The sequence below is a fragment of the Equus przewalskii genome, chromosome 28 (assembly GCF_037783145.1).
Source record: "Equus przewalskii isolate Varuska chromosome 28, EquPr2, whole genome shotgun sequence".
Classification (NCBI taxonomy): domain Eukaryota; kingdom Metazoa; phylum Chordata; class Mammalia; order Perissodactyla; family Equidae; genus Equus; species Equus przewalskii.
The window spans coordinates 38,577,852-38,590,980 of record NC_091858.1 but is presented as its reverse complement, the minus strand read 5'-3'; the positions used below and the strand labels follow the sequence as shown (position 1 = coordinate 38,590,980).

Below are 13,129 nucleotides of genomic sequence, written 5' to 3'. Positions count from 1 at the left end.
CGTGCGGCTCAGCAGCAACAGTGCAAGTCGGTCAGCCCCACCTTCCTCGGAGGGTTGTTGGGACACAGCATCCAGTAACGCGGCTGCGTTTGTAGGTGTCGGATGCATCAGCCACACTGGGCTGAGGTGCCTCTGGCTGGTGGCAAGTTGCTGCCTGGTGTTGATTCACAGCCCATTTTAAGGGGACACGAGTGGTGGGAGGGTAGGGGAGGAACCGCCCAGAGCTCCCAGCTCGCCAACAGCAGAAGCCAAGAGACTGAGTGGCGTTGAGATCAGCTCAGCCTCATGGGACGCAGTTGCCAGTTTGCTGTGTGAGCCAGCGCTTGCCTTTCTTCTGCATTTTCCTGACAAAAGACAGCTTGATACTCTGAGAAATAAGTAGAAGGCTCACATAGTGTTGAAAGGTTTCCAAGAACATCTGAAAGGCTGCTTGTCATCTTGTTCTGTCACTTGATTGACTCTGAGACTGACGGATTCACTCACACCCGGGGGTGACTTTCTTACATGCTTCTGGGAAGTAAAATCCGTCACTGCCCATTAGGAAGGCTCCACCGCCTGATAGAGTGACCAGGTGGAACGGCAGACAGAAGCTGTCTGTCGCATCAAGCTTCTACCTTCTCTTTTTAAAACATTTCTTCTGAAAATAGATGACCGTTTTCCTTTAATTTCTTGGTGGCTTATTAGAAATAAAATTATGATTTACTGTGTGCCATCAGACTGCTGGGTTTAAAATAGCTTTAAGCTGTACATGAAAGTTAGACTCCGCTTGTCTTCTGTGGCATCAGGGATGTCTTGGTCATGCAAGGAGGCTGCGCAGCTTTCTCCTGTGACCGACTGGCGTCACCCTGTGAACCTGGTGGTTCCTGAAGTTGCAGGTCATCAGCGTTCCTTCCCATCAAGAGTCTCTGCAGTGAAGAGACCGAAGAACGACCTCACATCCGGTCAGAAGTGCACAGGGTGTGGCCGCAGGGGGCGGAGCAACGACAGCAGAAGGTAGAAGCAGATAATTTTGTGTCGACGTCTCCAAGGATCTTCGTAGAGTCTTCTGGCTGGATTAAGCAGCCTCATTTTTATGACTTAATCTTATAAAAAGACTGGTTTTTAATCCAAAACAAGTGCCAGTGCTTCACTGAGCCGTGGGGGCCCTGGCACATGGGTGCCGGTGGGCAGCTCAGGAACAGCCCAGCAGCCCCGGTGTGGGAGGTCATGGCCATGGCAGGTGGTGAGTCTTGGCCTGCTGTGTGTCGTTGAGATCTCATCTCGTGAGCAGTGTGCGCCTGGAAAAGACACCACAGACCTCTGCTCTGCTCCTCAGACAGATGTGCTGTGCTTTCTGAGCTGCACTTGAAGGCTCGGTGGTGCTGGTGAAGCTGAAGTGCTGTCATGTTTACATCTTCTGGTCTCTTCTTGGTGACCCTACCTGTGACCTCCCTCAGTAAGCACTTACTAGACACCTGCTGTATGCCAGGACCATCATGGGGTGGGGGCATGGCAGCCAGTAGACATGGCTTTAGTCCAGGGCCTGCGTGCCTGGGGAGTTGTTCGTGGAACACACCCTGGTGATCAGTGGGGGTTGGTATACAGCAGACACCCACACAGAGCGTCATTTCATGAAGGCCACCACCTTGTGGGGTGCTTAAAGAGTAGAAATTATCCAGGTGGTGCTGTGCTGGTCAGTGCTCAACAGCTGGCTTTCAGGGGCAAAAGCCCTGTTGGTAGCATTTGTCAGTTTCTCACCTGGCTGATTTCAGGCCACCAGCAAGTCACCTGGCTCACAGAATTCCTGAAAGTTGCAGAATTGATTTCCTCAAGCCAGTATGGCTCGGCTCCAGCACACCACTGCGAAACCAGGGGCCACAGGGGCCTTCGGGCAAAGAGCTGCACGGCCAGAGGCATGGGAGCCTGCGTTCAGGGGCAGTCACAGGTGCTCCAGGTGCCCAAGGTGCTTGGAAGAAGGCGTGAGAGATGAGGCACGGGAGAACTCAAGGCCAGATCGTAGGGTAGACTGCAGCCTCTGGGTGTGCGTGAGGGAGTCTTGGCTGTTTCCAGTGCGAGGACATCGAGATGTCTGCGTTTGAGGGAGCCCCTCTGGTACCAGCAAGGGGCTGAACCTGGGGGAAGCAGACCCCATGACATCGTACAGCTCAATGGTGGTGAGCACTCCCTGAGGAAGTGACAGGTACGACGTAGGAGATGCATCAGGGAAAGACTGGGCTGTGTGTGGTGCCTTCCTCCAAGTGGGCATGAGGGGAGGAACAGGGGTGGCCTCCGTGGTGGGGTGGGCGCACCGCAGAGGAGGCTGAGCAGAGGGGCAGGCGCAAGCCGGGCAGTCTACTTCCTGTCACCGGTTCTCACGTGGAGCTGTGACCTCAACCCATGGGGTTCAAGCAGAGATGATTCAAGTTTCTCTTGGCCAGCGTGCTTCCACAGGGAGCGGGAGTCCCCTCTCTGGATGCAGGAAGTGAGATGGCCCAGAGCAGGAGAGGGGAGCCTCTGTCCCTGTGCATGTCCATGTTGTCACGAGTCCACGATGGTGACACGCTTAGCTCACCAGGAGCAGCTGAGCTAAAATGCAGTGTGGTCCAACATAGAAGACTTTGCTGCCACTTCACATTCGAATGGAAGATAGCGTTTAGATGAAAAATATTGGCATTTCTGTTGTCCTCGCTTGTTTATAGTCATAACAGGGCTGTAAATCTGGACCCTTCCAGAAAACCAGATGCCAAGTTTTCACACTGCAATCTGTAATGCTTCGCCCATCCAGGATTTGTTTCAGCCACATCGTACCACCTGAGCCCTGCCATATCAGCAGCAGATAGTATGACATCCTGTCTGACACAGAACTTTCAGGAGAATGAAGCCCCTGTTCAGAACAAGACTCAATTCATGTACTCGTGTTAAGACTAGTAGTTGGGGATAGACTCACACATATGATCTTTCATATTACACTGCCACGTGTAGACAGTAGGAAGGGGAGGACTGGCTGAATCTCGACTCAGCCGTGCTTAGTCCGTGGTGACTTGTCATCTGTTTGTGCCTCAGAGGACATCTGGTTGCCGCGGGCACCCGTCCCGTCCTGGGGCACAGGGGCCGCCCGAGCAAGGTTCCCATCCGGGTGGTAGCAGAGGCACCTTGTGTGATGGCGTGAAAGTGAAGCGACACACGTGACGGACACCACGCAGTTCCGTCCAGGGCGTTAGGCTGTCCTGTGGACTGGAGCGCAGAGGCCCGTGGTGCCCAGCAGCAGCGGATGCCCGCACGTGGGGTTGGGGTGGCTCGGCAGCGTCCTGCCTCGAGTCGCCCGTGCGGAAGGATGCCCATCGAGGGCCTCCGGCTGGAGTATTTCTGAGCACCGGGAGCCATTCCCAGCTGCGCGGCGGCGGGACGAGGAGGGAGGGACGGAGAAGGGCCTCTCACCACGCCCTCCACGGACGGCAGGTGGTTCCTGGGACCAGACTCGGGGAATTAGTTCATCCGTTGCATGCTGGGTACTGGGGTCGTGGGAGGCAGCCGGCCGGCCGCGGGGGTGACCAGCGGCAGACAGAAGCCGTTCCCCCACCCAGCAGGAGCGGGCTGCGGCTCCAGCGGGCGTCCGTGCACGGACGTCAGACCCTCCCTCCGCCAGAACGTCCCGCCCAGCCGGTTAGCCCGTGTGTCCCTCCGTTGGAGGCACTGCTGGTGCGAGTCTGCGATGCGCTGGGGGACTGAGGGCTCACGGGGTGAGCACAGAGCGGGTCCGGGCTGGGATCCCAGGCCGCCTCCGGGCCACCACGGCACCAGCAGCCTTTCCTTGGACGTGCCTGTGCGCTGCGGCGCCCACCCTGTCGGCCCCCAGGGATGGACACGCCGCATCCACGCCGGCGGGTGCTGGGGAGGATGGACGGCACAGAGGTTCAGCCTCGGTGAGATGTCGCCCTCCCAACGCCGAGCCCAAAGCGCTGGACCTTCAACACACCCGCGCCCGCACTGTCCGGGCCTTGGGCCACGCCGGGCGCAGACGGGGCAGGCGTGCTGACGCCGGCCCCCGGGAGGCGCTCGCTCCGCTCCGCCATCGCGCGTTCTCAGGGCCCGCCGTGTTCCAGGCATGTCTTCTCAGTGTGGTCATCCTACAGGTCAGTGAGCCTCGCAGGAGTGCGGCGTCCTGGAGGAGCCGTCGGTTCTGCCCCTCTTTGCGCTGCGGCCATCACTGGACAGCCCCGCGCTGGCGGCCTGGCGCGGCCGGGGTCGTGGGTGCGGGCGCCCGGCCGTGCAGCGTGGGTGCAGCCCGGCTCGGGCTGCGTCTCCTTCGTGCGGCCACGGTTCGGAGCGTTTGTCCTCGCCTGGCCTCCCGGGCTCCGTGTGGCTCAGTGCAGCTGAGCCCCGGGCGTCGTGCGCTTGGTGAAACGCCTCCGTGTTCTCCTTCCAGCACGTGGACAGCGGCCTCACGCTCAGCGACCTTCCTCTGCACGTGCTGAGCAACATCCTGCACAGACTCTCGGACGGGTGGGACGTCGTCACTCTGGGCCAGGTGACCCCAGCGCTGTCCGCGCTCAGCGAAGACAGGCAGCTGTGGAGGAAGCTGTGCCTGTACCACTTTGCCGACAAGCAGGTGAGTGCGGGGCAGAGACCCCGGGCTCGTGGCGCTCTTGGCGCAGGCCGGCCTGCGTACTGTGCCTGCGTGCCCTTCAGGTACTTTTGTTTTTGGTGTACTTTTTAAAGAATTAAGAATAATCAGGACTAATAAAATCACTTATGGTTTCTCTTCTATAGCTTATAAGTTTATTTTTCATTTTCAAAAAAACACAGTGATTCTAAAAACAACCTAAAACAAAACAACAGAACAAGAGCTGAGTTCTTCTTCACCTCTGTCAATAGCAAGATGTTTCGAGGTTACTGGTTTATTGTCTTTTTTCCTTCACTTGGTGACTCAAATTCCAGTTCTGCCTTTTATGGTGCTGCATACCCTGTAAGCGTCATGTTCCTTCTAGTTTCGGTTATCAGTGGGCAGTGCGCCGCTCCTCAGTGTCCACAGAACATGCTCCCCTCCCCGCATTCCTGTCCCATGGGAACCAGCACGCAGCAGTTCATGTGCATTTGCTGGGGGCCTTTTCCCAAGTAGTTTGCTTGTCCATTCTCCAGCGTTAAATCCTGTTGTGCTGTTTCTGGGCTGGGCTGACTCGTGCATTCGCTCCGGCATTGCACAGGCGTTTAGGGGTGTCTGCTGTGGGTAAGGTGGCATCAGCAAAGGCAGACATGGTCCTGCTGCCATGGAGTTCCTGTCAAGAGGGGAGACAGACGTTACACATGTCACCAGGTTCGTGTTTGTGAAGCAGCGTAGAAGCATGTGGCATTGCACACGCGAACGTTGTCCTCTCTGGGAGGACAGGGCGGGGTGGGGGGTTCCTCGAGAGCATTACTGTTTCGTAGGCCGTAAGCAGGTTCTAGGCCGACAGAACTCTGTATGTAGAGGCCCTGGAGGGAGGGGTGAGGCGAGCAGACGGAGACGGGCGGGCAGTAGCCCCAAGGCCTGAGAGACCACATCAGATCCGAGTCTGTCCCCAGCAGACCCAGAAAGGCACTCAAGTGTTGAAACAACGTGCAGTTGTAAACGGCTGTTCTTGTTCTTGTTTGGGGGATAGATGGGAGTGGGATTAGGGAGACCCACTGAGAGACATGCCGAGAAAGAAGGGGTGCTGGTGGGGAGGAGCAGATGAGGGAGAGAGAGACGCCGATGGACTGAATGCGGGTCGGCTGCAGGGGCAGGTGGGCAGGAGGTGCCCCAGCGGGTCTCTGCTGGCACAGGGTGGGTGGCAGTGCCTTCCCTGCAGAGGGAAGACCGGCTGGGGTGAGAGGAGGAGGTACAGCGGGATTCAGTGGGGTTTGAGTTGCCTTCCGGATATCTGAGGGAAACAAGTCGAGAGGGCAGGGAGTATTCTGAGGAAAGGTCTGAGCTGGACACATTGATTGAGAGGGACCAGCATAGAAGTGGTCTTTGGGCCTCGATGGACTCGCCTGGAGAGAAGGACCGGAAAGAGATGAGACCTGGAGAGCCTTGAGGAGCAGCTCCAGCAGCTGAGTCGAGGAGCATAGCCTGCAAAGGACACAGGGTCCCTGAGAGCCCCGGATGAGGTGCTCAGCTAAAGAGAACGCTAGGAAGAGCCCGTCGGCTGAGTCTGCAGAGGCTGCAGGTGACCCTGGGAAGCACTGTGTCAGGTGGACGTGCTGCGAGAAGCAGGCAAGTCAGGCTTAATTTGAACAGGGAAGAAAGCAGGCTGAATTCTGAAGTCAGCAGAGGCAGTGGGGTGTTGAAGATTTTAGAGGGAAGTGGGGGTGAAGGGTGGAGACGGCAAGGGGAGCTGAGGCCCGCTGGGCGGCGGGAGGCCCGGGTGTGCTGGCTGGCATGCACCATAGCTGGCTGCTGCTCCTGGTGCTCCCACCTCCCTCGCCGAGTGCAGGCCCCAGTTGTTTACCAGGGTGCTAATCGGAGTGCCTGACAGGCACTTCAGACTCTCTGTTGACCATTGTGAGACCCTTGCTTTTCCTCAGAGAAACCACTTTAAAGAAGTTGTGTCTTCTGCATCTGTGTTTAATGTCATATGGTCAGAATTAGCAATTAGCTCTTACAGATGCATCTCACACATATTTTGTTGACCACATATAAAAACACAGCATCCAAAAAAATTTGGTAACTAATGGTAAACAATGCTAAAAAAGACACACATAGTAGAAATAACTATGAAAATGGTGGAGGTGAGGCAGCTTCCACCAGGTGAAACTGAGTGAGTGTGCAGGGTGGACTGACGGCTCATCTGAGGTCACGCTGTGAGGACCTGAGCACGTGGTATGGATGTTGGGTTTGAGTTCTGGAAAGTCATGGTTGGTTGTTGAGGAGAAAACAGTGGGGATCCACAAACACCGGCACGGTACAGGGCCATGAGAAGCAGGGAGACAAGTGGTTTCCTCTCTAGGAAGTGAGTTTCCAACAGTGCTGGGAAGATACGGAAATTAGTATAACCTGGCCATTAACTACTTTTCTCTATTTTCCAAGCTGTTCTCTGCAAATGCTGTTAGAAACAAGAATTTTCTTACTGTCGCCATCATAACGTCAAAACAATGTCCTCAGAAGTCGTGACTGAAGTGTGTGCATGTCATCCGAGTGGTTATTTTCATTACGAAAAGTGGAACATGCTCGCTGCAGTGGCAGTTGCAGAGATGAGGCAGCGTCTGAAAGTGGAGGCTCCTCCCCAGGGGTCGCCTCTGATCTTCAGCACCTGCTTGTTGCTCAGGCTCCTCCACAGACACAGGCAGCGTGTGCCTAGCTGTGCACTGTTATTTTCCCATAACTGAAATCATGTCACTCCGTAATGTTTTTTCACACCTTTATTAAGATACCATATACACGACAGTTAATTTTAGGACATTTTCATCACCTCAGAAAGAAGCCACACCCTGTACCTCTCAGCCTAGCCCTACACAATCCCTGATCTACCTCAGTCTCCCTAGATGTTCCTGCATGGATGTTTCCCCTAAGTGGAGTCATTGTATCTGGACCTCGTGTGATGGCTTCTTTCCCATAGCACATCGACCTCAAGACTCACGCTGAAGCAGTGTCAGTGCTCCAGGCCTTTCTGTGGCTCCTTAACGTCCCATCCACGCACAGATCACATCTTGTCTGTCTGTTCATCAGCTCATGGACACTGGGGTTGTTTCCCCCTTGTGGCTGTTCAGAATCATACTGCTCTGAGCAGTGGTGAACACCATCATGTGGACATTTGTCGTAGGAGTGGAAATTCTGGGTCAAATGGTAACTGAAGGGTTAAATTTTTGAGGAACTGCTACACTATTTTCCAAAGCAGCTGCACCATTTTCTATCCCCACCAGCAGTGTATGTGGGTTCCTATTTCTGCACGTGCTTGTCTACACTTCTTACCTGATTTTTTGATTACAGCTGTCCCAGTCTGTGAAGTGGTCTCTCATTCCCTTTCCTTGATGACTGAGATGTTGAGCCTCTTTTCACGTGCTTACTGGCCATGTATATCTTTGGAGAAACATCTTTTCCGATCCTTTGCCCATTTTTTAATTGGGTTGTCTTTTTATTACTGAGTCATAAGTGTTCTTTATTCTTGGTACAAGTCCCTCATCAGATATATAATGTGTGTGACATATCTTTAACTTAATAATATATCATGGACATCATTTCAGATCAGAACATGTAAATCTGTTTAACAGCTGCATGGCATTCCATGTTTATTTGATTCAAATAATTGAATGTTTCATGCACTATAGTTTCTTTTAAAATCACTTTGCACCTAGTCCTATGCTGTGAGAACCATCGGCTGATTCTGAACAGAACTTGTTTGTGTCTAGTTTTGTAGACACTTGGTCCTTTCAGAAGAAGGTCACGTCGAGTGGAAGTTGACGTACTTTGCCCTGCAGAAGTATTACCCAACCAGGGAGCAGTATGGGGACACTCTGCATTTCTGTCGGCACTGCAGCATCCTCTTTTGGAAGGTAATAATTTCAACACATTCTTGAAATTTGGGGATTAAAACTTGGTGAAACAAATTATGTGCCTTTATTTTAATTGTAATAGTAAAAGAAAATGGGAAATTCTCTTTGTGATAAGAAAGATAATGAGATATACTTCAGCAAATATGGGGCAGGGGAATAGGTTCATAAAAGTAAAATGTACAACTTGTGGTTTGAATCAGAAATGTTGAAAACTGAGATGTCTGGCCACCTCTTCTCCCCTCAGATGACTCAGTTTCTTCCTTTTATAGGCCTTGGCACATGAGGCAAGAGTGTCTGGTGGGCCCTGGGCCGAGTGTGGGGCAGCACTGCCTCCCTGCGGCCAGCGGCCTTTCCTGGCAGGAGCTCTGGAGCGCCCTGCCTGCCCCAAGCTGGGGGGAAGGGGTTAAGATTCCCCAGCTCCATCAACCTGAGGAGGAGCCCCTGCTGCTTCCCCCAGGCCCATAGCCAGAGCGTCCCCTGGAGCGGCTGTCAGGGCAGCCCCTACGCCCCGAAACAGCCTCTCCCGGAGGCCCTCCTCTCAGAGCAGTTCTTGGAGCAGAGGTCCACAGAGGTCCCAGACTGTCAGGTGAACGTGCGGTCTCCTCATTCGTGGGACCAGAACTGACAAGGTTTCCTCCTTACCTGCGAGTCCAGCCCTGCGGGGAAAACCTGAACTTGGGAGCATCGTCTCCAGCAGTTTCAGGATCAGAGTGAATTAGGCTCCGTCCTCTTGTTCCCGTCCCGTCATTTGCTGTACTTCTCACTTTGTAGACTGTGTTGGATGCAAGTGGCTTTTCTGCAGCCAGGGGTCTGTACTCCTCCTTGTGGGTAGTTTTATTTTCTTAACATGCTGATGTTGTTGGCCCGGGATGCATGATCCGTGATTTCCCCTGAGTCTGAATATGTATAACTGTGAGATTTCACAGGGGGAAGAAAAGTGGCACAACTGGTGGGCTGGCCGCGAGTGTGACTGTGTCCTGGACTCACTGCGGCCCTGCTTCTCGGCCCTCGCTCAAGCCTGGGCCCGGGACCTCCTACCGCCTTTGGGGTTAGGGCCGTCCAGCTTCTGCCTGGGAAGCAACGCACCTGCTCATTTCTCTTGCTTTACCTCTACTGGTAATCTGTTGGATGGATAACACAGCAAACTAGACTGTTGGAAAAGAGACCACTTTAAACTTTAGTCATTTCACATTACGTTTACGGTAGTGTGGCTTCTTTTTTTAAATTCTGATCCATGGCTGAGCAGTGAATGTATAAGACATTGAGAGTGGTTCCTGCGTTGCTGTGACAGAACTTTGTTTACCAAGTCAAAAGTGAGCAGCAGCATGAGTAACTCCCGGTGCCTCCACATGTGAATAGCATGAAACTTTGTTACTTCTAATTGACTGTCCTGTGTTTTAGTATGACTTCCTTCTTGATATTAAAGAGAAAATATGTCCTGTGTTGTGCGGTAGTTGAGTTGCTGTGTAGAGCACTGTTCGACGAGAGCAGGGGACACATTGTTCTCGCTGTGGCACTCAGCACGCACTGCGAGGCACTTGGTCATTGTCTGGTGAGCGAATGAATCAGTAGGTCAGTCAGTCTGTCAGTGATGGATTACAGGCACACAGGAGGGAGCCACCCTTTTGCTCCCTTGTTCCAGCCGCAGGGCACAGACACTCAGGTAGGTGCTGGTAGATGGAGAAGGCAGCTGAGTGTGTGGGGCCTCGGGGTTGCGCCCTGATGGGACCTGCTCCTCTGAGAATTGCCAGCACTTGCTAGAAACATGTGAGGCTGTGTCTTCAGTGGTGTACTAGGGGTGGATGAAATGCTCTAGATTTCTCTTCGAATTGATGCTTCTCCCAAGAGTTCTCTGCTTTTCTCCTGAGCAGACTATTTTATTCTAGAGAAATATTACAAGCAGTGACGTTTTTCTGGGGAAAATACTATTCGTGGGATAAAAGTCTTTCAGTCTTCTGTGATAGACATTTTTCTAAGAACAATATTGGAGAATATTGGAGCCCTCCCTGTCTCTTGAGTAGTTTACAAGCAAACAAATACTCTCCCAGCGCGTGTGCTGTTAGGCAGGGTAAAAAGATGCTGCCCACATATCCTGAAGTATAGAAGTTCTGATTTTTTAAAACTCGAGAGGTGATTTTTAGCTTTCCAGAAGAATTTGCCTGTGAATTCTTACATTTAGCAAGCCTTCCTATCATACTTAATCATGTTATGAAAATCAGAACAGTCTTTCCTAGTAAAGATGCTGCTTCTTCCCGTTCTTGAAATATCCTGATGTCACTCCTGGGGGCAGTCGGAGCCAGCTCCAGGCAGCTGCAGCCCTGAGGACTGGCCTCAGTTCCCGCGGCTGTGTCGCAGCTTTCTGCCGCACGTCATTCCAGAAGACGTGGGTTACACTCAGCTCTGATTTCTGAATCTGCACGTGAAAGTGTAAAAAAGGACCAATCTCTGGCCTTTCTGACAGAGCCTGTTTCCTGAGTCAGCTCCTGAGAGGGCTGGTTCTTCCTGCTCAGCCTCTCGTCTGCTCTGCCGCGTTCAGCCGCTCAACAGTCCAGAGACCGAGTTGGATCCGCCTCCTGGCTTGGCCCAGCTGTCCTGAGGCCACACAAAGTGACCAGTCTCGCTGAGCCTCGTTTTCATGATAAAACCTGCCACACAGGGGGTGTGAGGGTGGAACAGCACTGTGCCTGCGCATAGTTGGAGCTATGAGAACGGTGCCCATGGCATCACTCATTTTCTTTAGCAGCCCAGTAAGTATTTTGTGCTGACCAAGAACTGAGGTAACATCAACCCTTCAAGAGAACAGAGCTGGGGGGATGCTGGTGACTGAATCGTGCCTGGGCCTCAGACGCAGGTGGGAGCCAGCGGTGCACCCGTCTCTGTTTTGTATCAGGTATTTTCCCATTTTCCATGTAAATCTGGAGCTCTCTGACAGGCAGCTGCCATGCAGCCGCCTCTGCTGCCAGATGTTTTCCCTCTGTTAAAGTGCGGTTTAGCCATGCTGAGTTGGGCTCCCATTTTTCCACCTGCCTTAGTGAGAAACCTCCAAAGTGATAGGAGGGATAACATTTCTGTCTTTAGTACCTGTACAGCAGGGTCTCTGTGGCCATTCAGCTGGTTCATCTCTGCCACCAGACACCGCCTGGCTTGAGGTCTGACTTCATTGGCCCTCAGAAGCCCCAGGGTCACTCAGGAGGTCTGGGGTGGGAGGGACAGTTGCCATGTGGTCAAGAACGGCTGTTGTAGTCCCTACTCCTGCCTCTTCTCCATCTGAATTTCTGTGCTTCTCAGCTTTGCAAAACTTGAGTTAAAACTGGGTGTGTCAGGTGGTTGGGAAGCCAGACAAGAATGAGTGCAGTGGAAGGCAGGAGCAGGAGTCGGGACTCTCTCACTTTTTTGTCTCAGTGTGTCTGCTGCCAGAAGCTTGTGCAGATCCCCAGTGTCCACACTGCAGGTCTGCCGCAGTCATCAGGAGCAGAGTCGTAGCTAGAATCTGAGACGAGGGGGTGACTCCCAGATGCAGAGTCCACTAGTCTGGGTCATGCTGTGGCACCGTTTCCCCTTGACCAGCACTGACTGGCCGGCCCAGATCTCTGGTGTGGGTAAGGGTGAGGGCGCAGGGAGGCAGCGAGCAGTGCTGGTTCTCGTTCCTCTTCACTCAGCGGACGGCCAGGACGGCGTGTGTGAAGGCAGCAGGCTGTTGCCCATCTTGCACTGACAAACCACAAATAGGCAGAAAGGAGTACCGAAGATGGAGCTCGTTCACTAGCTAGATGATTTAGCCCTGCAGCCTCATCATTGTCAGTCTGAGAGACTTACAAGGAAATGGAAATGTTTGTCACTGTCTTACTGATTCAGGTTGTATGGATCTTTGGGGTATCTGATGGTGCCTTGTATGCTTACTTTAATATTTTTATTGCCCACATTTAGTACCTGATGATTTCAGTTATTTTCATAAACAGCATGCCTCAAACCTAAGTGCCTGGACACAATCTGGCTCTTCCTAATCTTGACCTTTTCTCTTTTTCCCCCCTTCACTGCACTCCCTCCTGACTCTTTCTTCACCATCTCGAAGGACTGCCGCCTCGCTTTGTTATTCAAGGTAGCTCCATGTTTTCCCATGCATGCACGCGTACACCGAGGCCTGATGGTGTGTCTGCAGTGTCTGTGTAGCCCCCTCCACTACCCAGGGGACCAGCTTCGTTAGCCCACAGCCTTTGCTGCCCCAGACACACAGCATGTGTGTGTGACCAGCGGCCAGAACTGCCACTCTTTCTTGCTTATTCCAACCTCCACCAAAGGGTTTTCATGAACTGTCTTGTAGACCAGCACTGAGTGACAAACGCTCAGCCCTGAGGGGAGCTTGTCAGCTTGTATGTAAGAATTTCACTCAGATAAAGGGCACCGCATGGCTCTTAGGGTGGTCCATCGTCAGCCAGCAGCCACTCTCAGAGCATGCACTGGCCTAGCGTGGCTTCTGACTCCCTCTGCCCTGTATTCTTTAGGGTCCTTGTTCTCTTCAGAGCTTGCCAGTCTTCTTAGACAACACCTATTTTCCTTTCATCATTTTTCCTATTAAACACAATTCTGGGTCTTCAGTTGAGCGTGAGCTCCCAGCTCCCTCCCACTGCAGCAGCCACAT

The 13,129-nt window shown here is 53.0% G+C and overlaps 1 protein-coding gene across 18 annotated transcripts in view; it reads left to right on the top strand.

Moving 5' to 3' along the window:
- Positions 1–13,129, top strand: part of FBXO25 (F-box protein 25) — a 182,828-nt gene that overhangs the window by 168,333 nt on the left and 1,366 nt on the right. For 10 of the 18 annotated variants that reach the window (XM_070598476.1, XM_070598468.1, XM_070598472.1 and 7 more), the window contains 3 exons: positions 4,406–4,588; positions 8,347–8,490; positions 12,563–12,589. In XM_070598476.1, the coding sequence (XP_070454577.1) occupies positions 4,406–4,588; positions 8,347–8,490; positions 12,563–12,589 (354 nt within the window). The remainder of the gene's footprint in view (positions 1–4,405; positions 4,589–8,346; positions 8,491–12,562; positions 12,590–13,129) is intronic. The other 8 variants (XM_070598480.1, XM_070598477.1, XM_008534677.2 and 5 more) reach the window with 1 other exon arrangement.